The sequence below is a fragment of the Solea senegalensis genome, linkage group LG15, assembly GCF_019176455.1.
Source record: "Solea senegalensis isolate Sse05_10M linkage group LG15, IFAPA_SoseM_1, whole genome shotgun sequence".
Lineage (NCBI taxonomy): Eukaryota > Metazoa > Chordata > Actinopteri > Pleuronectiformes > Soleidae > Solea > Solea senegalensis.
This window is the reverse complement of record NC_058035.1, coordinates 645,233-672,792: the sequence shown is the minus strand read 5'-3', so window position 1 is coordinate 672,792 and position 27,560 is coordinate 645,233. Positions and strand designations below refer to the sequence as shown.

The window sequence follows — 27,560 nt, the reverse complement described above, 5'->3', positions numbered from 1 at the left end:
ATTATCAGGTACATTTCAAATGGCTAATTACCCTGATTTCCAAACATTCTATAGAAATATTTAACTCTCCACACCAAATCCCATTGAAAAAACTAAGAATTTTACACCACAGCACACAGGAGTTGTTGATCCATGTGTGCCTCCTTGTTCAAGTTTAAATGTGTTATTTTAAGACTTCGGGGTTTGAAATACTAAGGTCTGATTTACCGAAGTGACCCAAACTTACCATAAGAGGGAGCAGTGGACCAGCAAATCCCTGTGTCCCTGCGAGCTAAAATTGCTGGTTTTCTCTATGGAGTTTGGTGCAGGAGAGTGAGTCGTTTACAAAGTGACAAAAAACAAATGTCTGTCACATGATGAGATAATGGTGTGAATGTCCGTTAAAATCCGATATTTCAATGAGCATGTCAGTATGTCATACTGTATAAATATACTTAAAAAACACAATTTATATAGTAAGGAATGACAAGTTATACTATTTTCTCTCTATTTTTAAAGAATTTTAAGAAAAATATCAGTAAAATAGCTAGCATAGATGGACAGATGCTGATTTCACCTCTTTTGGATAATTTATTTACCTAATCCCACTTTAATCAATGTAGATAACGAAGAAGCTTTAAAATTCAGCTCCTAAATTGTTGTTGTACAAATGTGTTTACTTTTGAAGCGCAGACTCCGCCAAAGTTACCAGTAACATTTTTCAATTCAACTCTCAGATGAACAGGTTATTTTCTATTATTTATACAGAAATGACACAAAAGTCAAGCAGTGAGAAAAAGTCTGTGCTCAATCACACAGAGATGGAGATGTAACAGCGGCGCGCGGCGCGCAATGACGTGTCCACAATTTCCTCTATTCCACATCAGCACTGTATACGCTGATGACATGCAGCTGTGTGGACGTGTACCGTGTTGTCGTCATGGCGATAGGCCGTGTGTGTGCGTCTCTCTGGAAGTCTTTAGGGCTCGTACTCCGGGGCTGCTTCCTATCAACGGCAGTGCAGGCTACTTAATGATTCCAGGCTGGGGATGTTTGTCCCGAGCCAGGAATCGTTTCAAATCCACGTCATTTCACATTATCCTCGGTAATATAAAGGGAAACTTTGCAAAGCATGACTTAAGTGTGTATTTACAAGGGGCAGGGCACGGCTCTGCCTCTGAGTGGAGATGTAAACCTCAATGAGTGCTGTCAGTGATAGTCGTCGACCTTAAACTTAATTTATTTAGATCTTTTTCTGTGTTTATTTACATCCACTTTAGCCACAGTTTGGAGAGGAGCTCTTTCTTTCAAATAAAAGACATGTTTTACATTATAACAGATACAATCTTAACTTATTCTACTTCCTGATGTTGATAAACTTGAATTTTGTGGCACCACTGCTCGATAATTAACTGTCCACTGTAATTAGCAACTAGACGATAAATGGACAAAATGACCTTGTGACCTTTCTGTTAAATGAACAATTAGTAGATTAGTCGAGAGAAATGAACATTAATTCATTCCCCACATTATTTGATCAGCAGTCATCCTGAATAACCATGTTTCTGATTGCTTAAGTTTAAAATGAGTGTGATTTTGAAACAAACACTACATATATAAACATAATTAAGTTGCACAGTGTGATGATACCTCCGTAAAGAAGTCCACGGTAAAATCATTATTGCGATATTTTTGTAAAATACTGGTAAAAAGTTTTATTTTTATTTATTAAATAATTATAATAAACAAAAACAGCAACATTCAGTTTTAATATCAAGCAAAGATGAAAGAAAAACATAATCAGACATTGCGATACTCACCTCAAAGATTTGCTTGCTTGCAATTTCAATTTTCTGCCGAAATACTTTTAAGTAGTTGGAGACTCTGTCTTTTCTACATTAAGCACCAATTTATTTACAGTAACCCATTATTCTGACGTGATGCAAATACTGTACAAATATTCCCATAAATCATAGTGGTAGTATAATTAATTCTAAACAAACGTGGTCCTAAACTGATTCCTTGTGGCACCCCACCAATAATTGTACTTCCGCGTCGGCTGTGAAACTTTGCAAAATACATCCAGCTCATTTTCCAGCCCAAACAAAAATGAGTCTTAATGTGTTTTGCAGCTGTGGACCACCAGGTGGGGCTACTCGCATCAACCTGCCGCTTCATCTGTGTTTGTTGGACGAAACATGGCACATAGGTTTTTCTTTAATCGCAGACTGAATAATCATCAGCTGTGACAAATTCCGACTAAACCTTAACATTTAAAAAAGAAATGGGGCTATTTATGTTTGGTTTAGAAAGCTCTCTCTCTCATTTGTGTGAAGTTTAGTTTGTCTCTGAAGACAATGAGAGACGTTATTAATAATTCCCCCCCCCTTCAGAAGAGTGAATTCACACACCGGTTTCCCCCACACACCACTCTGTGGCGCTCTAGTCTCTTTTTTAGTCTCTTCTTCTGTCTTCTATCTTCTCCTTAGGCCATGTTTGCCAGCTACGTCCCTGAAATCATAGAGTTAATAGGAAACCGCAAGAAATATGGTGGTTCCTATAGTGCGGTTAATGGGAGAAAGTAAGTATTCCAGATGGTTCTGCTGTGTTTTCTGTGTGCGGTGGAACCCTCTCTGCATGCCTTTTTTCTTTTTCTTTTTTGTTTTGTTTTTCTGTTCCATGCATGTAGGCCATGTTTGCTCGCTACGTGCCAGAAATTGCTGCTCTCATCCTTAATCGGAAGAAATACGGAGGGAGTTATAACTCGACACGAGGCAGAAAGTAAGTTGAAATCCAGACAAGGTGTGGTTGTGTGACTCGAGTGCAAACCTCTGAAGTTTTATAGGTAGTGGGGGGAGATTTTTCTGAGAACAGTAAAGTTACACGATGACATCAAGTCACACTGCGTGACTGGAGACCTTGGCCATTCGAACACACATGTTCATTCCCCTCTCTTTTGTCTTCTCTGTCTTTTCTCTATCTTGTCTATAACTCAGAGATTTCCTGACATCATCTGTGTGCCGACCATTTTCTGTCGTTTTCCTCTTCTGAAACATCCTGTATTTGGAATATAGAGTTTTCATGACTTCCACGCTGAATGCTAACCTGTGTAATAATTATGTCTTATTTATACAGGCAAAATTCAAAGACAGAAAAAGTCATGAAACCCCTACTGTCCGCTTTTAGGAAGTTTTCTTTTTCCCCCCACAAGAAAATACATTCAAACATCTGCTCTTTTCTTAAGCATCATCAATCTTAATCATCACTGCAGGACAACACTTCCTCTGTTGTTTTGTTTTGTTTCTGCTTGAATTTGTTTTGCATGTTTAGTAGAATTTGGACTTTTTAGACAAACGATGGACTCACACGTTACGGCTAACCATGTAGCAAGAGCCGCTAAAGCGATGGCGATGTGTTTGTCTGCCATGTCCAACATCATTGGGTTGGCTTTGAACAACCTTGTTCAAGAACTCTCTTAGGGTTCATTTATTCATTAATTCACTCATTGTCTACTACTTTATACTCCATTTAAACCTATTTATTTAAAACCATATTTATTTTTATATTCTTGTGGAAATGTTTATATAAATCGCAATGGTAGCATAAATTAGTGTAAACAAAAGTGGGCCCAAACAGCTTCCTTGTGGCACCCCACAACTAATGGCGCTTTTCCACTATACAGTTGTAGCTCGGCATGGCTCGACTCTACACATTTGGTATTGTTTTCCATGATTTCATAGTTCCTCCTCAATGTGGGCGGAGTCATCATAGCATGGCTGCATGAAACTGCCATGACACGGTTTTATACGCGACACAAACTGTGAAGTTTGTAAGTAACACAGTTTTTTTGGGTAGAACAGAATCATTGGTCGATTAAAAGGATTTGTTCACAGATCAGGGCTCACGATTGCTGGCTTTCGGCAAAGCTGTTGCTAAATACACAGACTCCTCTGCATTTCCTTTGCTAAATGTTGGAGATTAACAGATATACATTTCAGTGTTGTTCGCTCATGACTCTTCCAGTGACGACATGTTTCCTTTCATCACAACCGGCCTAGGCACATCTGTGAGTCTTGTTCTTCCAGAGATTTCTTCACTCTCTGGTCAATCAGTGGCTGGCACTCTGTTGATGTCACATTTTAGTATCAGCTCAGGTCTCTAGGTCGCAGAGCAGGTTCTAAAAAAAACCCACCAGGTACTATCACTGTAGGAAAAGCAAAAAAAAAAACGAGTGGAGTCGAGACGTTAATTAACCAATTAAAGAAATGTTTGAGCTAAACACTTCAACGTGATTTGTTTGAGCTAATGCCTCTGGTCCCACAATGCAGTTGGACAATGCCCTGACGCTGCTCTGAGCAGCTTTTCAGTCTATATATGTACGTGTGAGTCCACCATAGCTGCATCACTCTGGCATGTTCTCAATGATCTGCTTTGTATTTGAAAAAAAACTAAAAAGCCATCCTCATCCTGTCATCTGTCGCTGCACACGTCATCGCACCATCAATGCTTGACATGACTCTGGCCCTGATCTTCAGTCAGCTCCCACACCCTGAATGCTGGATGCCTCATCTTCCATTTGGAGGCTTCTCGATTGCTCTTTGGCTTGCTTTGTCTGCTTGATTCTTGGTGTTTTTGCCTGTGTTTTTGTGCTCGTGTGGTGATGATGCTGCTGCTGGTGCTGCTGGTGCTGCTGGTGCTGCTGGTGCTGCTGGTGCTGCTGGTGCTGCTGGTGGACCTTTGCCTCCAGAGTATCTTGTTATTTCATGTCTTCTGTGTGTCATTATACCTCCTGTTGCTGAGGTTCCAGTGTGCTGTGAAGTGAGTGTGACACTCTGTTTGCACAAGATTACCACAGTGCTTATTGTGCAGCGCTGTTCTCTTCCCCCTGCGGCTCAAACCTTACTGACATTCAGCACACAGGTTTATTTGAATCCAATTGTGGTTTTGGTGTCCAGAACAGGGAGGGTAGACTCTTTTCTTCTTCGCTTTCTTTCTTTCTTTCTTTCTTTCCTTGGCATCTGCTCCTCTTCTGTCTCTGTCTCACTCTGTTTCTCTTTTCCAAAGCCGTCTCCCAGAGCTTTCAGCGGGGTGTATTCCAGGGAGTCAATAAAAGATGGAGACATTAGGGGGAAAGAACCCTTTGTTCGATAATGTTTGCCTGTCATTGGGATAAGATGGATGAAATGTTATGTTTGGCTGCAGTGAACTCAGCCCAGACTTAGACGCTTGTTGAGAGAAACCCTTTATTTTTTTCCCTTAAGCCTGATTTAAGCTCCGTTCCTCGACACTTTTGGTAATTGTTGCATGACAAAAAGTGAGTTGTGCAAAGTTTTCAATTTCAACTCATCTCTTTAGACTCTTTTACTTACACGTTATATATCAGGGCTGCAGCTATTAATCGAATATTAATCGATTAAATTCATCGATTAATCTCTTTCAATGTTTTTTTTAATCAGTTTCTGTGATTTTCAGCTTCTTTAATGTGAATGTTTTCGGGTTTCTTTGCTCCATATGTCAATGAAATCATCAAAACTGAATCATTTTGGTCTGTGGACTAAACAAGACATTTGAAATCAACCTTTAGAGGTTTGGGAAACACAGATCAACATGTTCAAACATTTACTCACAATTCATGGACCAAGCAACCGCTCAATCAATCCAGAAAATAATAGACAGCTTAAATGAATGAAGTGAATTTAATCGTTATTTACAGCCGTTATATATAGTTATATCATTCTGATCAGGACGTCTTTCTGTCTGCGTGTATATTTGTGTTTATCTGTACTACTCTTTCTCCATTTTCATAATGGATGGATTTGATAAAGTTGTTAAATATAATTAAGGAATGATTATGAATTGACTTTTACTGAAATGAAAATGTTAGCGCTCACTGCGTCTGTTCAACCAATGAAGAGAGCAAAACGGACAATAAGTTTGTTACTTAGCGATTTACATAAGAAAATTCAACAAGTGCGTGACGAGAGTGACATACAATACAACATTTTTGTAAGTCAACACATTTTTACTCAATGAAACACAGTTGGAAGGCAGGGGAATGCTAATGTTGTTGCTAACTCAACAACGAAGAGGGAGTAGGGATTAGCCGATACAATACTCATTGGCTAATCTCATCAAAATCACTGGATCAGATATCGGACAGATAAAAATTTAAGTTCCAATACAATCATAAAATCCCATATATCACATATTTCACTTTGCACACTTTGACTATAAAAATGTAAATAAAAGTCAGCAACAGCATTTTAGCTGAGTCATGCTGTGTGCTGTTTGTTTCTTCTTTATAGGAGAAGAATATTTGTTAGTTTGAAAGGTTTAGAGTTACTGTATGGGATTGATATCGGTGTCAGTAGATATTCATGTTTGTGATATTGGTATCGGACACACAAATATAGGAATAGGACATTTGCCAAAAGCTAGCTAGCTAAATCAGACTTCAGACTTCAAAGTGCAGTGTCAAACACACGGGAGTAGAGACGTCGTGAATAATGGGCAGCCTGTGGCCAAGGGGAAAGGGAACTTGACTTGTCGCCGGTTCAAATCCCCACCCGGCCAAAAAGGGCTGGGGTACCCCTGAGCAAGGTACCCAACCCCCAATGCTCCCCGGGCGCCACTCAGTGTGGCAGCCCACTGCCCCTACTTCTAGGATGGGTCAAAATGCAGAGGAATACTTTCCCTAAGGGGATTAATAAAAACTAACTTTAACTTTAACTTTATAATCACGGCGATAAATGTATGTGTTTGGCGTTCACGTGGATTGGACCCGAAGCGTAGCGTAAACAGGTTTGTCGTGTGGGTTTTAGTCCGAACGCTGGGATTGAGTGCGTTATTGTTTAGAAGCTGTCATCACACACAAATCATGGAAATGAGATTAGGAGATTACACGTGTCCAACTGATCACAGAGCTCATAAACAGTGAGGTCACGGTGCACGGTGTCTCTAACGTGACCCTTTTTCGTTGTGTCTCTGCCCGGCTTCTGTCATGTGAAACAGGCCTTGCAGGGTGTGGAAGTGAGAGGGTCTCATTGGATCCATACTGACGCTCTGTTTGATGCTAGCGCTGCTTACAGTACCCTGTGCAGTGTAGCGTACAAGCGTGAGCGCAGTGACAGCTTTCGGCCCGAGTACGTGGACGTAATAATGACAACTGTTGCACTCTGTTGGCGCCCGCTGCTCTCGGGGGGCTCTGTGGTTTCCATTATACATTTATGGTTTCCATTAGCTCCGACTGCAACGGATTGAGCGGCTGGCACAGAGACCGACTTCAACCCTGGCTGAACTCTGACATACACCTTGGAAAGTGAGCAGTGTCACCTCAAACTCTATCACACAAGCAGGCACCAACATGTGCTTGCTAAATAAGGCTAGCAGTTTAGAAATAGTGCACAAAGCGACAACACGCGTAACTCGTGTATGACGAGTTATACTTTGTGTAAACTTACCTTTGTTTAGCTCGTAATCTTGGCTTTACCTTCGTGTAAGACAACTTTAAGTTTCACTTAATCATAAGGTTTTATGATCAATTGTTAAAAGTTCCTTTACAAATAGCTGCATTTATGTGGATTATTATGAGTAATTTCATGTTAATTTAAAGCACATATTAGCAGAGCATAGCCACCTTGCTACACCTAGCGCTAATGTGACTCATAATTTTATTTTTAGAACACATTAAATATTGAAATTCTTCCTTTCAGAAATATGTAAGGAAATGTTAGATTTTTAAGTTATTTAAGTTGTTTTTTTAGCAGCATTCCAAATGTTGGGAACGCACGACTTAGACGATGATTCGTACAGGAAGTGACATCACTGACGTAAGGATTAGAGCAGTATTAAACTGTTGCTGATGTTTGAGCCCTTCGTTTGTTCATCATGACTGCATGCTGTGTACATGTAAATGCATGCTGTGTAAATTCCCTTTTGCATTGAATGTGATTGTGTCTGTCACTTGTTTATTTGTCGTGGGTGTCAAGTTTGGTTTTCTTGTGTTGAGAAAAACAAAAAACTAACTAAAGACCTTGAGTTACTCTATATATTGTTTTTTTTTCTTCTTTTTTCTAAAATGTATTGTTAGGCTTTCTGCTTTCGTTTTGTGAAATTTCACTTCACGTTCGACGTGAACTCACAGTTTTAAAATCCGGACCAGAAACCTGACTGTTTTTTTCTTTTATTTTGTGTTTTTGAACCTCAACCCTGAGCCAGATATGTTAAATACCGTCTCTCTGACATTCATTTGTTGCCACGGTTACTGCCTATTTTCCCTAAATACTCATATGCGCAGTGTAAATAACACTTAATACCCACCGTTCAGCCAGCGTGACCAAACCTGAGTTGCACATGCCAGCCTGATTATTTTGGTCGGCGGTCAAACTGCGAAGACTCATCTGTGTTATCCTTTTCCTAAACCCTCTTTTTTCTTTTTTCAGCCAGACAATTATTCCAGGATTAAATTAGCTGTCCCTCTTTGCGGACAGGATTTACGGTAGAGGAAGTTCAAATTTAATGACGTCTATTACGTGAAACATAATTTCACGGGAACATTTTCTGTCTTAAAATCAAATTATTCGTCGGATCACTGGGAAAAAAACCCCAACAAGAATAATAAATCCCCTCTGTTGCACTACATTTGTTTCTGTGTGTGAACTGAACTATACGCACACATAGGAATGAGCTGATATTATACTATCAGTATTGGTATTAGGCCAAAATCAACTGATTGGATTTCTTTACTAAAAACAGGAAACATGTTGTAAAGTGAGATGTTCACATTTGGAACATTGTGGACTTTTAAACGGCTAGTCAAAAGGCTAGTACACGTGAGAACAATTTTTGGATAATCCGCAAAAGATTTGTAACGTGGTGGCTTTTTATCTGCAAAAAATGGTTTTCCAAAGTGAAACTTTGACTTTTTGGAAAACGATGATTTTATAGCCCCGCCTCTTGCGTCGCTAGCTTAACGCACACGCTCCGCATCGTTCTCTCGGTTTTTGGTGTATTTCTGTGGCAGCATAACAGCGCCACATACAGGCCTGACACTACACTACAGCGTTTAGAGTCGTGTGGGGTGATTGTATGTGTAGAAGACATTTTCTTGCCATGTTTACGGAAAAAAAACTAAAATATTGTCTGGGGAAAGTTCTGTTTCCGTGTGGATAAGGCCAGAGCGAGGTGGTAAACGCATCAGTGGTCCTCTTTAACTTGTGTTTTTATTAACCGCTGAGTTGTTTAAAAGACTGATATCCACGCTGGTCGATGCTCAAGGTCGAACACAAATCCCCAGTCTGACATCCATAATCAAACTTTAAAGCCACACAAGCCAAATAATAAACTTAATGAGCGCTCGTACTCGGAGAAGGGCATCTGGATAGCGAGGAGAGGAAAACATGACTGATGTTTTTCATCTCGCGAAACGAGAGACGCCTTGTGCCAGATACTGCCGGCTGCCCACAGACATCTCAGCTCATCAGCTTGTAAGACCACACGGTTCCTGTTGCTCGACTCTGGCCAGCCGTGCAATTACGTCCGCTCGTTAGATTCTCCTTAAAGAGGACAGGGGCGACATCTGCGAAGACCATTACGACCTGCGACGTCCACAAGCTGCCGTTCCTTCAATGTGTCGCCTCGCTTCTGCCAAGTCTGCTTCACTTTAGCCGCGACTGCTCCATCTGGTGCAGGACAGCCGAGACGCTCGGCGATCCCAGCTGCGGTTCTCCTCGAAAAACACACCAAAAAAAAGGTCTCTGTTTCTTTTTAAACCTGTCAGACGGAGTCAGACTCCAGCAATGCTCCATGGACGTCGACTGTTATGGGTCAACGTGTTAGCCAGAACTTCCCTTTCTGAGTATAACAGCACGATAACGCACTGAGGGAAACCTGTCATAACAAATCACGTCTGATGATAAGACGTTAGGCCGTGAACAAATGTGACTTCTTTATAATTCCGGGAGAGTAACCTCATACCCGCTCAGCCGTCCAGTGCCCAGGCGCTCGGGGAATGAATTGCTTCAATTGTCTCTTGGCATAAATAGTGGATGAGGCCGGTGTCACTGCACAGATTGCTTTACGGGTCCAGAGGGTAATTAGAGTGTCCACATTAATCCGTGACAATATTAGACCGGGCTGGAATCCACTCAGCATGTCTGGAAACAGACCTGGTGACATGTTACTGCAGAGGGTCCTAAATCCTCTGGATTAGTTTCTAATCTGGGAGATACTGTGTAATGCGGATGGTTACTGATTAGGGATGAGCTGATACAATACTCGGTATCGGTCCAATTCTGGTCAAAACCACTGGATCGGATATATAGACAGGCAGTGGATATCTGTGCTAAGAGCTGCTTTTGGAGAGTTGGAAGTAGCAGGATTACCCAACTAATCTCAGCTGTCTGCATACCCCCGAAAAAAACAGAGAGCTGATCTTCAGGAGTTTGTTGAAGGCAACTGGAAATGCTGAAGAAAGATTCGAGAAACTTAAGTCCAGTTGCCCACAACTAGCTGCTGGAGACGACTCTGACCCGGATAACAAGAAGAACCTCCACAGAAATGTTTCTCCCAGCGTTTTGTCCATTTTCTTTCTTTTTACTTCACTTTACTTTAATCAAAGTTGGGTAACTTGATTGTTCAAACTAGAGACAAAAACCAGAAGGTTCTATGACCAAAATATGTCTGCACTTCCACAAAAAATGTAAGGAAACGAAAGTGTTCAAGAGATCACAGACGTCCGCCAAGGCTTCAACACTTTGTCACGTGTGTTTTGCAAACCAGCACCTGAATCTTTTTACATTTTCATCCACTGGATCAAGAAGAACCTTCTGGATCTGTATAGAACTTTACCTTCTTATAGCTATTACCGTCTTACATAAACTTGACTATGTTGTTATTGTTATTGTTACTGTAATCCAGATCAGAATTAAATTTAGTCTGATGGTAGACTAAGTCTAATCCTGCATACACATACCAAGTTTTGTTCAAATCCGAGAGATTGAAATTTCTTGAAAATACTATAATAGATTCTTACTATAAATGCAATGGGAACATATTTGGGTGATTGGCGACCCATCACAAGAAATTCAGATTGATCCGTCAAAAACTGTGGACCGGGAACTTCCAGATAAACCCACTGCACATGAACGCTGAACCCAGAGGGCTCTGTCTGTTCTGCATCTAACATGGAGCGTAAGTGAGCCTTTGGTCTCGTTAAAAATCTTAATAAGAAGCGCGTCATAGCTGCAAAAAACCCGTTAATCCAAGTCTTGATCGTTTTCTTGCCTTTGGTGCAATCAGAGGACAAACAGGGTCAACTTCAAAAAAACACTGATCTGGCCCGGTATTTCCCTGATGCTGTAATCATCCCCTCTGACTGAGCCCTCAAATCCTGCCAAGGATCTGTCAGAGACTCTGAGGTCCTGTTTAGAATTTGTGTCAACCACAGGCCCTTTCACATCACTTTGAAAGTTTTAAGTAATGTTCTGTGTAAAAAAGTGCAAGCATATTGATGTACATGTCTTTGTCAACATCCATCGGGCTCACAGAGGGGGCGGTTTGGCCGAGGGGACGGTTTTCTTCTATTGAGAACGGATGACGGAGCCCACGACCACTGTGGGCTCTGTGATTGTATCTGATTTTCTAAAGTGGCTCAGAGTTGAGTGTTTGATTGCACTTGTCCTGCAGAGTTTAACCACTTTCATTACATCGGGGGAAAATATTCACTTATATGGCAAAAAAGATATAATTCACTTACCCGTGCGCTTTGAAACAACATTTCTTGACATGTGTATAGATTTTTTTGCAGTCTATATTTGAGTTAGAGTGCTTTGGTTTAACTGATTATCTCTGGGAGAAATGCCAGTGTCTGCAGTGATTAATGTCGCCCACTCAAGATGATTTCTACCCCCCCTTCCTTTCCTTTCCTTTCCTTTCCTTTCCTTTCCTTTCCTTTCCTTTCCTTCCTTTCCCTTCCCTTCCCTTCCCTTCCTTCCCTTCCCTTCCTTTTACATTACATGTCATTTAGCAGACGCTTTTATCCAAAGCGACTTCCCTTCCTTCCTTCCTCACAGGCATATTGTGGTCTGTGGTCATATTACCCTCGAAAGTGTCTCCAACTTCCTCAAAGACTTCCTACACAAGGACAGGGATGATGTCAATGTAGAAATTGTGTTTCTCCATAAGTAAGTCGACCTTCCACACTTCATGTGTAACTTAGCGCTCAACGCGATGTACATTTGACCTGACGTGTTCTTTATCTGTGTGTGTGTGTGTGTGTTTGCTAGTATTTCCCCTAATCTTGAGCTGGAAGCCTTGTTCAAACGCCACTTTACACAAGTCGAGTTCTACCAGGGATCTGTTCTCAACCCTCACGATCTGGCCCGGGTGAAGGTAACGTCTCTGACGACACAAACACTGAAGAGAACTGTTGTCCAAGTGAAGGTTGAACCACTTTTTTTTCAGGTGTAAACCAGGTTATATTGGTATCTAGTTGGGGTGGGAATCTTTAGGAACCTCACGATTCAATCCTGAAGCGAGAGGATTTAAAGATCCGTCATTGAAGCAGAATTACGTAGAATTTTTACGCTAATTTAACAGCTTCAGAGTCAATGGCTTCTTGGCGGTGGTCTCCACTGCCCCCTACTGTCTGTTAGCGGAAAATCAGCCTTGCAAGATCAGGGCTGTCGACCCGGAGTCCTCGGAATCAGGAGGTCTCGCAAAAGTCTCAGTTCTCGCAAGAAACACAAATTGTTACCAGCTATAAGTTTGAGGCGGTGCTTGCAAAAAAGCAACCAAACTTCAACCGTCTTAAGACCTTCATGACAATCAGCTCCGCCTGGATTTATTTAGATTTTATGGCTGTAGAATTGAGTTCTTCTGCCCCCTTTTTTCCCAAGATAACTTTCACTTTCTTTAAAAATCTGGCCGTTATTCAACCGTTTAGAAATTACGGTACTGAGAAGCTGACGTCACAAACAAAAGTGGATGCTCGTTCCGTGGAAGTCCTGAGGTTCTACCGTAAAGACAAGTATATGGGCGCAAAGCTCTGTTTCTCTGCTTTCCGGTATCCATCCATCCATCTTCTACCGCTTTCTACCAACTTCTACCAATCTCTGCTGACATAGGGCGAAAGGCGGAGTCACCCCTGGACAGATCGCCAGTTCATAGTTCTTGAATTTTCTAGTTATCACAAACGGTCTAGGAGTTACGGTAACAGAAGTTTTAAGTACTCAATCGTCTTCACTGACTTAGGCGTTCAACTCATACAGTAATGGAACTGTCTCGACACTGGCCGGTGTTGAAACCCCTGATTTGTTTAATCCTCTGAGGGAAAGAAAGACAGAGGACGACATGCTGAAAGACGCTTGACGAGTTTGTGTTCATAAATCTTGACTTGCAACGACAGCTTTGTCGCTCACATGTTTGTTTTCTTTGACACTTTCTTTCCTCCGCAGATCGAGTCAGCAGATGCCTGTTTAATCCTCGCCAATAAATACTGTGCAGATCCTGACGCTGAAGACGCCTCCAACATCATGAGGTATTTATTTATTTAACTCTCTGGACTTATGACGTGTTCACGACAAATGTGAAGCCATTTTCTGTGTCACTGGATCATTTTCATCATAACGTTGGAAGAATCTCATCGTTGATTGGATTTTGCAGCATCGCACGTTTGCCAAATATTCAATAAGTCACTCAAGTTGTTCACCAAGTGTAACTTTATAAAAATCTGTGGTGCAAACCTGGCAAAATAAGACCATTGTTCACTGCCTGGCTTCTGACTTTTAGGGTCATTTCGATCAAGAACTACCATCCCAAGATCAGAATAATCACGCAGATGCTCCAGTATCACAACAAGGTAAGATAAAAAAAACAAAACTGGAATAATATGGGAACAAACCTGACTCCACACCTCTGCTTCCAAGCTGCCAAGCTCTGTTAAAGGACCAATGTGTGGGATTTAGCTCTATCTCAGGGTGAAGTTGCATATTTCAGGAGTTAGCTATACATATGTATGTATATGTATATGTATATGTATATATATATATATATATATATATATATATATATATATATATATATATATATATATATATATATATACATATATATATATATATATATATATATATATATATATATATTTTAACATATTAATCTAGATAAATCTAGATATCTTTAGATATATAAATTGTGTATATATAGTGTTGTGTTGAAGTTATTTGGGGTTTATTTTGTAGAAAATCAGCATCGGCTACTCTGATGTGGTGGGAGGGGTTCCATTAGGGCCCCATAAGGGCTTAGGCCGGCCCTGCTGAGAACCTTCTCAGACGAGCGTTAATGGATCATTCCAGGCTAAAAAAAATGTGAATTTTTAAGAGTGTATTACATTCTGTTGATAGATGTCCCTCCCCCTAAATTCTACCTACTAGACCTTTAATCCATAAAATAACCGTTATCATCTAAATAGACTTTTATTTGGCTTAAATCTGAGACCTCAGTGTTGAAGTGTTAAACAAGTAACACGATCTATGTTAGTTGATCGTGGTTTTTGTGGTTTTTGTGGGGTAAAAAATAACTAAAATGTGATTTAGGATACAAAGAACAGTGAAGTTCTTTAGTTTTTAAACACAAAGCCTCTGACTCTGTCGTATCACTGCGTCTTTAAAAACAAAATGCTATTTAAAATATTTGAATATTCCAATCTCCAGTCAGTGTGTTGAGCTAATGAGATGCATTCAAGAAACCTCATAAAATCCATCACTTAACTGAACACTTGTTGCCACTGCTGCCACCTTGTGGTAACAGATGTGCCACACATTAGGAATGTCATTGGTGAAGAAATGTTTGTTTTTAACTGATAGAACATTTGCTTCGTCTCAGTCACTGATGGACGTTTTATAATCAAACACTCGTGTCCTTTTTCTGCTAAAGACATAAAAAGTGTCTGTTGCCACTTTAGAGGAACATAATCTGCTTGTTTAGCAAACAGACGTTTGAGCTCTGCTCCCAAACCGTTGATGTTCTCCTTGAGGGAAAGTGAATGACTGTGACCTCTCGTGTCCTTCTCGTGCGATCAAGGCCCATCTGCTGAACATTCCGAGCTGGAACTGGAAGGAGGGTGACGATGCTATCTGCCTGGCTGAGCTGAAGGCAGGCTTCATTGCCCAGAGCTGCCTGGCTCAGGGCCTGTCCACCATGCTGGCCAACCTCTTCTCCATGAGGTCCTTCATCGAGGTAACACAGAGGAGCCTGCACTCCCCAACACGCTGTTGTTAATGTGAATCAGACTGCGTTTTCTGTAAATGACACGGTTTGCTCTGCGATGGAAGGTGAGGTTAACATAACTGGATACTGTAAGTCTTTGTCCGCGCGCTGACAGATGGACTCGATCCATTAAATGCAGAACATTCTCCGGCAAAGTCTCTGACGTCTTTGTCCGGGGAAATACTTCCATCCTGGCACGTCATATTTCACTCTGACATCTCACGTGGAATCTGCTCAGTGTTCTCTGCGGTTTAGACGTGAAGAGGTGTTTGCTTCCATCAAAGATCTGTTTTCATGGCGTAAAGAAGATGATGGATCAGCTTATAATGACCCGAGAAACATCTGCCCACCACATTGAGCCGCTGTTTGATGGCAAACTGAGTTTTACCTTCACGTCTGACTTTTTCTCTGCTTGCAGATTGAGGAGGACACATGGCAGAAGTATTATCTTGAAGGAGTGGCTAATGAGATGTACACAGAGTATTTGTCCAGTGCCTTTGTGGGCCTCTCCTTCCCCACGATCTGTGAGTAAGTATCTCCTCTGTACCCACTCACCAAGTCCATCAGGGACTCAGGAAGCTCAGGTTTGGTAGGAAACTCAGAAGTTTTAACGGTATTGAACCAAGTCCCGTTAAATCAAGTGCTGCCGTTTTAGGACCTGAAGGTGAATCTAAGGGTGTGTTCACACCAGAACAGTTTGTCTACTTCTTTTTGGGCAGGTGTGAAAGGTCATCCGAACTGGTCCACCTGAAAAAGGGGCTCACGGTTCGTTTGCAAGTGAACCCTTGTTCTCGTTCCGGTTGATGATGTTGTCCAGATGGTTTGGTCCAAATCAGTACTTCTTAAATTTTGGGGCAGGTGTCGGGGCAGGGCAGGACAACTCATACAGTGATTTATACAGATAAATAAATAAATATGATCAGGTTCTCAATAGCATTTCAATTTGGGGGGGGGGCGTGTCCTCTGGGGGGGCTTGACAGAAAATAATTAAGAACCACTGGTCCAAATGAAGGTGTGAATTTTCTAAAGTGAGTGAATGGTTCAGTTTGGTCTCCAGCCGTTCTATCCTTCCTTTAGGGTTTGATTGAAAATCAACTTTATAAGTAACAAATGTGATGTGAGGAGGAGAACTTCACTCTCTAAACTCATCCCCTCATGTGTTCATGTGTGTTCATGTGTTCACCGCCTAACGTGTGAATGTGTGTGTGTTTCACAGGTTGTGCTATGTGAAGCTGAAGCTGCTGCTCATTGCCATCGAGTACAAGTCTGAGCAGAGAGAGAGCAGGTGGGTATATCTGTGGTAACCATGGTAACCGCAATCTAAACGACTTTTCAACTCTTTCAAAAGCTAGTTTTACACAAGATTTTGATTTCAATGAATATGTCCTTGGTGGAAGTAACGACATAATATTCCAGAGGCTAAATTAATTTGCATGAATAAATCTGGACACATAACATCCTTTATTTTACACCTGAATAACAAAAAACCTGCCACACGTTTAACTCTGTTGTTTCCCTGTTACTAACGTCACTAACGATCTCATCACCAATGACAACGTGAACGATTGTTTTACAGTAATGTCAGTTGCCAAATCTCATCCACCATTTTTCTCCATTCACCACATTTCATTTTTGTCAATTTTCTAGTGAATTTTAGTTTAGAATTATTCCTGGTAGTAACAATGGAAATAATAATTATACTTTTTTCACAATTATTTTAATGGTGCAGGAATAAAAAAGATTCATTTTCCTACAGCTTTAAAGTGACAGTTCAGGTTTTTTGAATCGAGGTACTGACACATCGTTAGTGAAACACCAGATTTAGCCACTTTAATAAAAACTTGCATAATAAAATCTGCGTGTTAAACTGAAGCCATCTGAAGCTTTGTGTCACTGTTAAACAGCTTTTCTCTGACTGGAAACTGAAATTTGTGTCACTTTTCTAAACGCTTACTCACCCACACCAAAGTCCATAGAGAAAATGAGCGATTTTAAACCACAGCTTAGAGGAGCTGTTGATCCACTGTTGCCTCCTTAAGTGAGTTCAAATGTCTTATTTTGTCACTTTGTTGTTTGAAATCCTCATTCAACACTTACCTCAGTGACTAGAACTGGCCACACGAGGCAGCAGTAGACCAGCAGCTCATGTTTCCTCGTGAGCTAAAAACACTGATTTTCTCTATGGAGTTTGGCATGGGGTGAGTGAGTGGTTTAAAAGGGCAGTTTAATGGTGAAATAAAGCTTTATACGTGCTCTTTATTTGTCGTAGACTTCAGTCGATGCAGATTTTATCAGGTGAGTCTTTAATAAAGACAATTGTCCTTGAACTACACTCCAAAAAACCTGAACCGTCCTCACAAATGTCACTTTTACGTGTCATTTTGAATTTATTAAAAACAGAATTGCACCACATTGCTGCCAAATGGGCCCCCCAGAAAGAAAAGTCTCATTTATATTCTCCTCTTCCTCTTTGTTCATGATAACTGTTTGATTTGAGATTTCTTCTTGTTGTTTGCAGAAGCCGAAAGCGGTATGCCCTCTCTACCTTATCTTACTTCCAAAGTTCCACCCACTGTCCACCACTTTAACTCTGGCCCCCCCCTCACCCCACACACAAGGATATTTTTCCAAACACTATGTCACAGGCCTCTCTTTGTTTTCTTCGATGGTGGTGTCCCCTCTGTGCTTTAATGCACTAACTTCTTTGCAGGCAGCGAGAGCGTAATAATAACAGAGATAAATTGGACGTGTTTGTGCGGACGTGCTGTTTCTTTGTCTTCGCTGTTGTCAGTGTACCAAGGCCAAACGCTCACCTTCACCATATCTACCTCTTATTTAATCTTATTTTTCAGTTTTGTCCTTAACCAGTCTCCTGCTGACTTTATTTTCTCTCACTTTCAGTTTGTGTTTTGTCTTCTTTTGTCTTTTTTCCCCCCGACTGTATGTTATAGCTTTGCCAAGCTGATTATTATTCCATCCATGCTGTTTTCTTGTGTGTTATTTTTCTTAAATCATTTCCGGAACAGTTTGTCACAGTGACTCAGTGACAAGTTTTTAAACATGTACGTTATTTATCCCTGATTTCCACAGATCTTTGTTTCGTGGCTGCATTTTACAGACTCCGCCCCCAAAAAAGCAAATTCTCGAGTTTAAAGAAAGGCAGGAGGTTTATTATTATTTTTTGGTTAATTTTTAATGTGAGATTACAGACATTGACTATGGATTATGGAAGCATTCAGCCTAAATTACAGCACAAACAGATTTGAATGGCCTCTTAGCTAGCTTGTTTTTATGCTAACTTCCTGTTGCACACACAGAGCATACAGTTTGTTTACAATCAGTCGCAAAAGATTTTATATTTAATTCTAGTATAAATAAAAGAAAGGGATGAGTTTTTCCAAAAATATGAGATTACAGAGATTAATGTAGAGATTGTGGAATTGTTCAACACAAATGGACACAGTTCACCAGTATTTTCACTGTAGCCGATCAGATTAGCATCTGTCATGTTGTGCTAACTAAATGAAAGTAAGGAAACATTTTAAAAAGACAACTAAGTCGACAGTATTTAAAACTCTTAGATTTAGAGCCCAACGCAGTTTAACAGAGATTAGAAGATTCCGCAAACAACTTTTTAATCCACACTTTTTCTGTGTTTCTGGAGCCTTAAAAATACTATCACGTGTCATTTCTCCGTTTAAATTGTGTCTTTTTTCTTCCTCATCACCAAACCTTTGTTTTCCTCTCATTCTTCAACACACCAGGACATAAACAAGACGCCGTGAAGCTGTTGAATTTGGATAGAATTGAATTTTTATTCAAACTGAAAACCAGCGACACATTTCACTTTTGCATCCCATCACTCTCTCATGTGTTCATTGCTAAATGTATATCCACCTGTGTCGGAGTGTATGTACATGTATGTACACATATACGTGTGTGTGTGTGTGTGTGTGTGTGTGTGTGTGTCAGCCACCACGTACAGTCATGCTCGTGCGTCCTATCGAGTAGATGTCCCTAAGTGAGGTCACTTCCTGTCAGTTTGGTGTTTGAGAAACAATCCAACTGCACAGAAGTTACTGCAACCGCCCGCATCTACGTACCTGTCCTTTACCTGTGCTGCTGTGGCTCTTTATGCGTTTTCTGTTTTTCCTTCACGCTGTCGTTTTATTTTGGTGACCTGCATGCTCTTGTTGATGACACTGATCACATGGCGTGTCTGATGCTTGCCTTGTTGCTCACAATATGAGGTTATTTTTATTTACCTTTTTAATGCTTTTTAAGCTTCTATTCACCTTTTGTTTATTTTTTGCACCTGACCGAGTGAAGAGAGAAACGTCTCGGACTGATTCAGCTGTAAAATCTCAGATTTGGGCAGCAACGTTTGTGGAACTGTGTTGATTTTGATCGATTTCTTTTGTATATTTTTATTTTTTTGGTTAGATGAAGAGCATGCCAGGTGTGGTGCCTGTTTACTTCTGTGGGGGCTATTAAATCTGAACCAATGTTTTATATTCATATGCTATTTTACTTCAGGGAGAGTGGAAAGAAACTAAAAAAAAAAATCCAATCTGATCACATCCTGATGTGTGTATATGGATTCAATTGCTCCCTTAATATTTTTTTATATATGTTTGTTTTCTCCAGTGTAAACCCTTTTTTGACAGAGCCCAGAGGAAACTAAGTGATTTCTGACCTCCACATTTAAAGGTAGTCGCTAAAATGTCATAAAACAAATATTTAAATTGCAAAAGATTTGAGGTTTCAGTTGGCAGGATCGCTTGAAAAGTAGTTTATCACTGATCTTTATCCACAGGTTGTTAAACTTCTAACATTTTGTGGACACAAAACTTCTGAAAAGTAAGTTAAATGAAAAAAACAAAAAAACTAGAGTGTTAGCAAGCTAATGCTATTCATGTGAGATCCAAATGCTCTAAGCAAAAAAATAACACAAACATCATAAAAAGCCTTAGTGTTAGCAAGTGGTAACGGCAACTGTAGTGCCCCCTGCTGTATTTAATAGACTTTAGCCCAAGTAGTTAAAATAATATCTGCTGACCTTTCTGAAACTTACCAGTGGGAGTAATGTTAGCATCAGGCTAATATTTTTCTGCTGACTTATTGTCCTCAAACAGAGGCTGAAGATTTTTTTTAATGAAAATGAGTAGATTTGTCAGACTTTCCTCTGGGCTCTTATTTTGAAGGAGTGTGACCCTTAACGACTTGTGGGTTCAGTGTTTTATTTCTTTCTTTATTTCACACTCATATCATTGATGATTGTTGCCCACAGGTGACCATTAATGACCAGGGTGTGTGTGTGTGTGTGTGTGTGTGTGAGAGAGAGTGTGTACTGTGTGTGTGTGTTGTGTGTGTGTGTGTGTTCTGTCACAGTCTAATTAATGGGGAATGATACAGCCAGTCGCTTAAAGTGCTTGGGATATAAAATCAAGTCTCACCTATAATTAATAGTTTGACTAATGTGTCATTAAGTGCCGTCCTTTAAAGTGTCTTAACAGCAGGTCAGTATTTACATTCATGTTTTACTCTAATGGAGCAGAAACACTGCAAAATTGACTTTTAAGGAACTAAAATAAGCGTCTTTGTGGGAAATTTTTGCTCTAGAAAATTACAAAAAAAGTCTCAGTTTTCTCAAGTCAATAATTCTTACGTAACAGAATTTCTTTGCTTGTTTTGCTTGCCCCATTAGCTGTTTTCTTAAAAGAAGGACATTTAAATCAACTTCAGAATATTTTACTTTTTTCCAATGAGGCTGTTTTTACAGTGTAAAGAGATCCCATAGACAAAACTTTCCAAAATTGAAAGGTAATAAAACGTCCAAATCCATATTTTTACACTTGCACAAAAAACAGATGTGATGTGAATATTTTTTTCCAGTTTATCAAGGTTACAGTTTTGGCCAAAACTGAGCAGATTTTTGTCATATAAGAAAATTAAAGCGGTGAACATATTTTTTAGGAGTTTAGATAAAGGTAACTGGACTTACTTTAGTTAAGTTGAAGATGTTTCACCTGTCATTCAAGAGGCATCTTCACGTCATAGACTTAAAGTCTGTTACTTCATGCTGACAGATGAAATAGCACTTTAAAAACTTGTATTTTGATATAGTTGAATATCTTTGGATTCTGATGCCATTTCCCCTAATAGAAATCATATTCTGTAGATTATACCAGAGCAGAGTAATAATGGGCCTCGTGTTGACGACATGGTGATAAAAAGCTGTTCATTCCCTTGCATCCAACTGTCAAATACTAACCGCGACAATGACACTAACTGTACATTCCCTGTACTGCAGCCATGTCTCAGTAGCCTTCATGACATGTGTTTTCTTTTTGGGAATAAAAGACTGTAAAACAAAACCCACTCCATGGCCATAATTTTAATTCTTTCTGCCCTCGTTCTCCCCTGCTTTCACCTCCCCTCCTCCTCCTCCTCCTCCCCCCTCGAGGGCAAACCAACACCATTCTTTCAAGAAAAGAATTAAAATTCCGTATGCGATCATACTGTTATACATTCTGTCCATCCATGTGAGCGAGCGCCACGTCAGCAAATAACCCCCAAAACAAACCTTAGGGGAGCAGGTGTGTTTATGATGAACAAACCCAGCTCTTGATTAAAGGCTTCAGTGAACGTGTGTGTACCATTCCTCTTGATTAGCAAAGTCGTGTGCGTGAACGAGCGACCGTCCAGGAGCTAATGAACGCCATGTGTCTGTTTCTGTGATTACCCAGCATCCTCATCAACCCCGGCAACCACGTCAAGATGCAGGAGGGAACGCTGGGATTCTTTATCGCAAGCGACGCCAAAGAAGTCAAGAGGTAAAACCAGTCGTTCCTCACCAACAATCGATCCACTTATCATACGCTACATCGTTAATGGAACAGTTACTTGTGATTGATCACCTTTATTGCAGGTTTCAAATTGGATTAATTTGCAATTCACAACAGTTTTTAAATCCATATCAACAATTTTGTGTTGACTTTACGACAATAAAAGCCAACTGTGGTTCTGCGTTACAAAACATTTTTCCTTCCACAACAGGTGTCTTTCCATCACAATCACAATATATAAACTATTATATAATAAATTATCACTTAAATGTGGTATGTATGCAACACTACTAATCTTAATTTCAACTAATTTAAGTTATGTTTAACGGCTAAAACAAAAGTTAAAACAAACTCTTCTCAGTGTATCTTGATTGGCAATCAAATCAAATGAATGCCAACAAAATGTTACTTCATGAATTCAACTTTTAGATTGTATTTGATTATTTTCAAAACTGAAGAAGTGCAGTAAAACTCGAAATGTACGTAATGCACTTTAGTTGGTACATTCCAAGGCGTCTTATGTCCTTTTCCGTAGACCCTACATGTAAAAAAAATGCATAGATTCTTCTATATTCTTATCCCATGGTGAAGTCACTCAGGAAGTAAAAATATATTGAATAGCCACCTGGGGGCGACATCGCTGGTTGCAAAAAGAACAAGTAAGTTTGAATGGAAGTCTATGGGAAAATAGTGCCGTTAATTCTCTCAGGAGTTCATGGTATCAATCACTAGTTTCAGCTCTTCACTAGAGCTTTTACATTCAGAGTTAAATAGATGATAAAATATGAGTGGACATCAGAGTGATTGACAGCTGGTATTGTCCATTAAGAGCCCGGTTGCAGTTGATGCCTCTGAGCTTCCAAAATCTTCTATTAAGTCGACTAAAACAAACAGCGGCTGATGATAATAAAACAATATTGAGATATCGCTGACTCATCATTCCCAACTAAGAATGAAATCTCTGTCCAGTATTGTTGTAATGTTTTTTATTATTATTTAAATGCTTAACATTTCTGCTGTGTCACTTTTAGAGCTTTTTACTACTGCAAAGCTTGTCACGATGACATCACAGACCCTAAGAGGATCAAGAAGTGTGGCTGCAAAAGACGTGAGTGTAACTGCACCTTTCTTTTTTTACCCTCATCCTCATTTACCCTCGTCCGTCACCCTTAAACCTACAACTCCACTCTTTACACTGTGTTATTGTTCCTGTGTGCAGCGAACGTCACCTTTAAACACTCTGGGTCTCATTAGAACTGCTTCAGAACGTTCATTCATTTCTATAAAAATCAGTCAGTGGTGTTTGTTGACAGTTGAGTTTGAGATTGTTCACTTGGCACAGGATGATATGGAAGATTATCCTTAAAAAATTGACTTATATTCATGATTTTATTGCGAGAAAAGGGAAAAATATGTTTTTTATCAATGAAAATAGAACATTTTAAAATGCAAAATAGACAGTCTGCTAGCTAACCAACCAGATAGATTGGTTAGTAGAATACTAGCCAACTAGTTTGCTAGTTATCTAGATAGAAATATAGGTTGGTAGATTACCAGCTAATAGGATAGGTAGGAGTTTGCTAGATAGATACCTACCTTATGGCACTTCAAAATAACTCATTTGAAATATTAACATTTCCCCATTGTTAAAAGAATTTCAACATAATCAAGTTATTGTTGTGTGATAGAATCTCATATGGTCCCAGCCCTTCAGTCATACTGAAGTCCAGTAAAAAGAAGCAGGTGTTTGCTGTTTGATGCAGACATGAATGACCTACAGTGTATATTCTGTGTTTCCCACAAAAGCTCACAGACAATTACAGTATGAAGAAAATAGATGTTTCTTTTTCTTTGTCACACTTAGATCAACTGTTTACTCCTCTTTGCTCTTTTAATAACTCCATCAGAGCCCAGCTATGCAAGTTTGTTTTAATTTCAGTCTAGTTTTCAACAAGACAAAGACAGGGACAGTTCCATGATGGACATCTGTCCCCACAGTAGTGTGTGTTCTGTTCTCTTTTGTCCTTCTTTTCCCATGTTTCTTTATGACCAGTGACACAATTTTGATGTATTTCCTTCCCCTGCTGCCGCTGGAAAACGCCTCGTTATTTTAACTACTCGCTGGTAGTGATTTATTGTGAGTAAAAAAAACAAGGGTTTCATTTACCCAGAGTGCAGTGCAAATGTTTTTTCTTTTCCCCTTCCTCTTCAGCAAACAGTACACTGTATATTTATGTTGCATGTACCAGTGTAGCTTCTGCATCCCTCTCCTCTCATTTCTACACCGTGTTTTAGAACAAAGAAAAATAGCAGAAATTAAACTTCAACAGACTTCCTCTTCCTCCTCTTCCTCCTCTTCCTCCTCAGTGGTCCAGTCAGTGTCGGCTATGAAAACGAAAATGAACCTTCTTTTATTGTTCAGTCTAATCTGACCTGTGTTACATCTCACTGTGTCAAGAATTCATGGTTGATCATCTGCTACCTAGATAACTAGATAGAAATATGGGTGGGTAGTTTGCTAGCTAGCTAACAACTTAGAAAGACAGGTTGGTCATTTGCTCGCTAGCTAACTAGATAGAAATATGGGTGGGTAGTTTGCTAGCTAGCTAAGGAGATAGATAGGTTGGTCGTTTGCTCGCTAACTGACTAGATACAGTTTGCTCAGTAGCTAACTAGATGGAACGATAGGTTAACAGTTTGCTAGCTAGGTAAGCAGATAAATACGTAGGTTGGTAGTTTGCTAGCGAGCTAACTAGTTAGGATATGTTGGTAGTAGTTAGCTAGAGACACACACAGGTTATAGATAGATGTTTATGTCGGTATAAAAGCAGGTACACAGGTCACATTAAACAGTGAACACTGAAATAATGGAGGGTTCAAAGACAGTTGTGGCCATCGAGCTTTACATTATTCCTGACCAAACTCGTTACTTGGCGTTTGAGTCTCCCCGTCGTTATCCGTGGTTAACCTCCACATGGGTTCACGTCCTCGAATGAAGAAAGTAATAAAATGAAAGAACGTGAGATGTCACACGGTGATCATAGATGCAGAGGAGCTGACACAAAGAGGAAGAGCTGATCTGAGCTGATCTGAGCTGATCTGAGCTGATCTGAGCTGATCTGCTCTCCGAACTTCCAGAGCGCAGAAAATGTTCCTTGTGGGGAAGTTTGTCGAATCTTAAAACTCCAGCTCGGTTTGCCAGAACACAATCAAAACAATCTGGCCTCCTCTCCTCCTCCTTCTCCTCCTCCTTCTACTCCCTTTGCCCTCACTCCAATACTTCTCTGTGATCTCAGCCCGTTTTCCGGCCACGGCTGAGCTTTCAGAGACTTCCCTTCACAGTCCAAATGTCACCACAGCAGCAGACTTGTGTCTTAAAATCTGGACAATCCCTTTTTTTTATTATTTTTCTCGACATTTGCTGCACTGGGTGAAACGTCCACTGACCACATAGGATTTACTGTCATGGCATCAGGTTGCCACTAGATGGTGGTGTCCTGCCAGGGTCATGTCCTGTACACTTGTTAATAATAAAATGGTGATGTCTGTAGAGGAAACTCAACTCCCTTAAGAATCATTTTCAGCAAAAATGCAAGGGGTAAATTTTAGTTTTTATTGTTATTCAAAATTTAAATCATTTGTTTTTATGTTTTAATCGTTGAGTCATGTTTTAAGCATGTTTTGGTTGTTATAATGTTCTTATAACTCTCATTTTTCCTTGCGCTCTTGCTGAATAAGCATAACATTAAGGGGGAAAAAAAGAAGGGCACATACTTCGGGACATCCTCTGGATTCAACATGGCGTCCTGATAGCTTCCTTCCCCGTGTGTTTTTGCCTTAATGGATCATAAAATATGACGACTGATTTGAAAACCCACGCAGACAGCTGATCAGGGCCGTCATGGTGTTGAATCTCACATCAGGAATGTCCTGAAATGAGCAAAAAAAACCTAAACAGGCCGAAATCTGGGTTATTTTGTGAAGTCAGAAGTCAGAGACATCGTCTGTGTGTACGTGTGTGTGTGTGTGTGCGCGTCTTTGTCTATGTCGGCCATCGCTCCATGTCACCGTGTCAGCGTTTCACTCTGTCACACTCATAACACTGTGCTCTCAATGCGCACGCTACAACAACAACAAGAAAAAAGAAACTCACAAAGTGAAGAAATGTCAGCATGAACTGATAAAAAAGGCCTCGCTGCTCTTGTCTGCCATGTCTCCAAAAACTGTTTCATCACTGTGAACGGTTATTTCTGTACCTCCCCCTTTGTTGCTGCTGCTGCTGAGACAAAGAAAACGCACCACTCTCTGCATGTTTATAATGAGCTCAGAGGCCTCGTTCACACCTGCTACTGACATCCGTCCTCAGTATGACTGTTTACACCTGGCATTAAAATCCGTCCTGGATGCATCTTTTGTGATCACATGAGATAACTTTATTCAACTTCTCACTGACAAAATCAGAAGTCAGTACATGCACAGTTTATCTGCGCGGAGGCCGTTGTCCGACTAAAGCTCCAAAAATGTCCGAAACATTTACCCCAGGTCATACAAATCCTGTGAGAATAGATCAGCAGTAAATATGTGCGTAAATATTACGACATCTCCTGTTTACAAATAGTTTTCTAGTGTGTCTGCACTTGTGATATCAAGAAGCAGCGTAGTGCGCACATGGTGACAGGAGGTGGCGGTAAAGGTAAATCGAGCGCCACTTGGTGTCGTTTGCGCATAGCCGCCGCCAGAGCACCAGCGCAGGATCAGGTGACTCTGTGATTCCATAGGGGGCGCTATAACTCTGTATAAGCTAGTGTGTTAAAATGTTTAGTGACCCCACACGTAGAAGAATTTCAGAAATGGAAACTTATCAAATTTGGCGGTGAGATTTAGTTCCCAAAAAAATCAGATATGAGTCGCTTCAGCCTGGTAGTTTGAACGCACCAAAGACAGAACCTAAATAGATGAGGGGACGGCGTCTCTAATCCATCCAGGAATGTAAACACATGTGTCTTCAAAACCCTTTCAAAAGTGATCTGAGGACACATTCAGGACACAATGTGGACATGATCGTCTCACTGGGGACGGATGTTAGTACCAGAGTTGAACGGGTCATGAAGGCACTCACAGTGTGCATGCCACAGCAGAAACAGTCCCCGGTGCTTCTGTCCACACAGATTATAATCTGTCTTTTTTCCTCAGCCTGAGGCAGAAAAAGTGTCTTAAGTGTTGTACGACTTTATTCGGAAGCTTATTTTCCAATGTGGCTGTGAGTCAAAGATGCTGTGAGTGTCTCTGTGAAGGTGCCAGACTGTATTAGTCTGCCGTCTGTTTGCACCTCCACTGTGAGAGAGAGCGAGAGTGGGGACCAGGGACTGTTTCTGCCCACAGTCACAGCAATCTAGAAACGCTGCTGTGGGAACTTTCACTCCTGCTTCCCTGGAGGCTTAAGGCTTCACACACACTCACATAAAG

At 40.4% G+C, this 27,560-nt stretch overlaps 1 protein-coding gene across 31 annotated transcripts in view; it reads left to right on the top strand.

The window, feature by feature from the left end:
* The window catches only part of LOC122781676 (calcium-activated potassium channel subunit alpha-1), a 171,481-nt gene that overhangs the window by 94,759 nt on the left and 49,162 nt on the right, over window positions 1-27,560 (top strand). For 10 of the 31 annotated variants that reach the window (XM_044045598.1, XM_044045595.1, XM_044045593.1 and 7 more), the window contains 12 exons: window positions 2,469-2,560; window positions 12,051-12,161; window positions 12,264-12,369; window positions 13,434-13,516; window positions 13,768-13,837; window positions 15,061-15,216; window positions 15,665-15,774; window positions 16,463-16,531; window positions 17,765-17,776; window positions 21,996-22,082; window positions 23,126-23,202; window positions 24,223-24,231. In XM_044045598.1, coding sequence (XP_043901533.1) covers window positions 2,469-2,560; window positions 12,051-12,161; window positions 12,264-12,369; window positions 13,434-13,516; window positions 13,768-13,837; window positions 15,061-15,216; window positions 15,665-15,774; window positions 16,463-16,531; window positions 17,765-17,776; window positions 21,996-22,082; window positions 23,126-23,202; window positions 24,223-24,231 — 982 coding nt within the window. Of the gene's footprint in view, window positions 1-2,468; window positions 2,561-2,668; window positions 2,761-12,050; window positions 12,162-12,263; window positions 12,370-13,433; window positions 13,517-13,767; window positions 13,838-15,060; window positions 15,217-15,664; window positions 15,775-16,462; window positions 16,532-17,764; window positions 17,777-21,995; window positions 22,083-23,125; window positions 23,203-24,222; window positions 24,232-27,560 lie in introns of all 31 variants that reach the window. The other 21 variants (XM_044045596.1, XM_044045611.1, XM_044045607.1 and 18 more) reach the window with 7 other exon arrangements.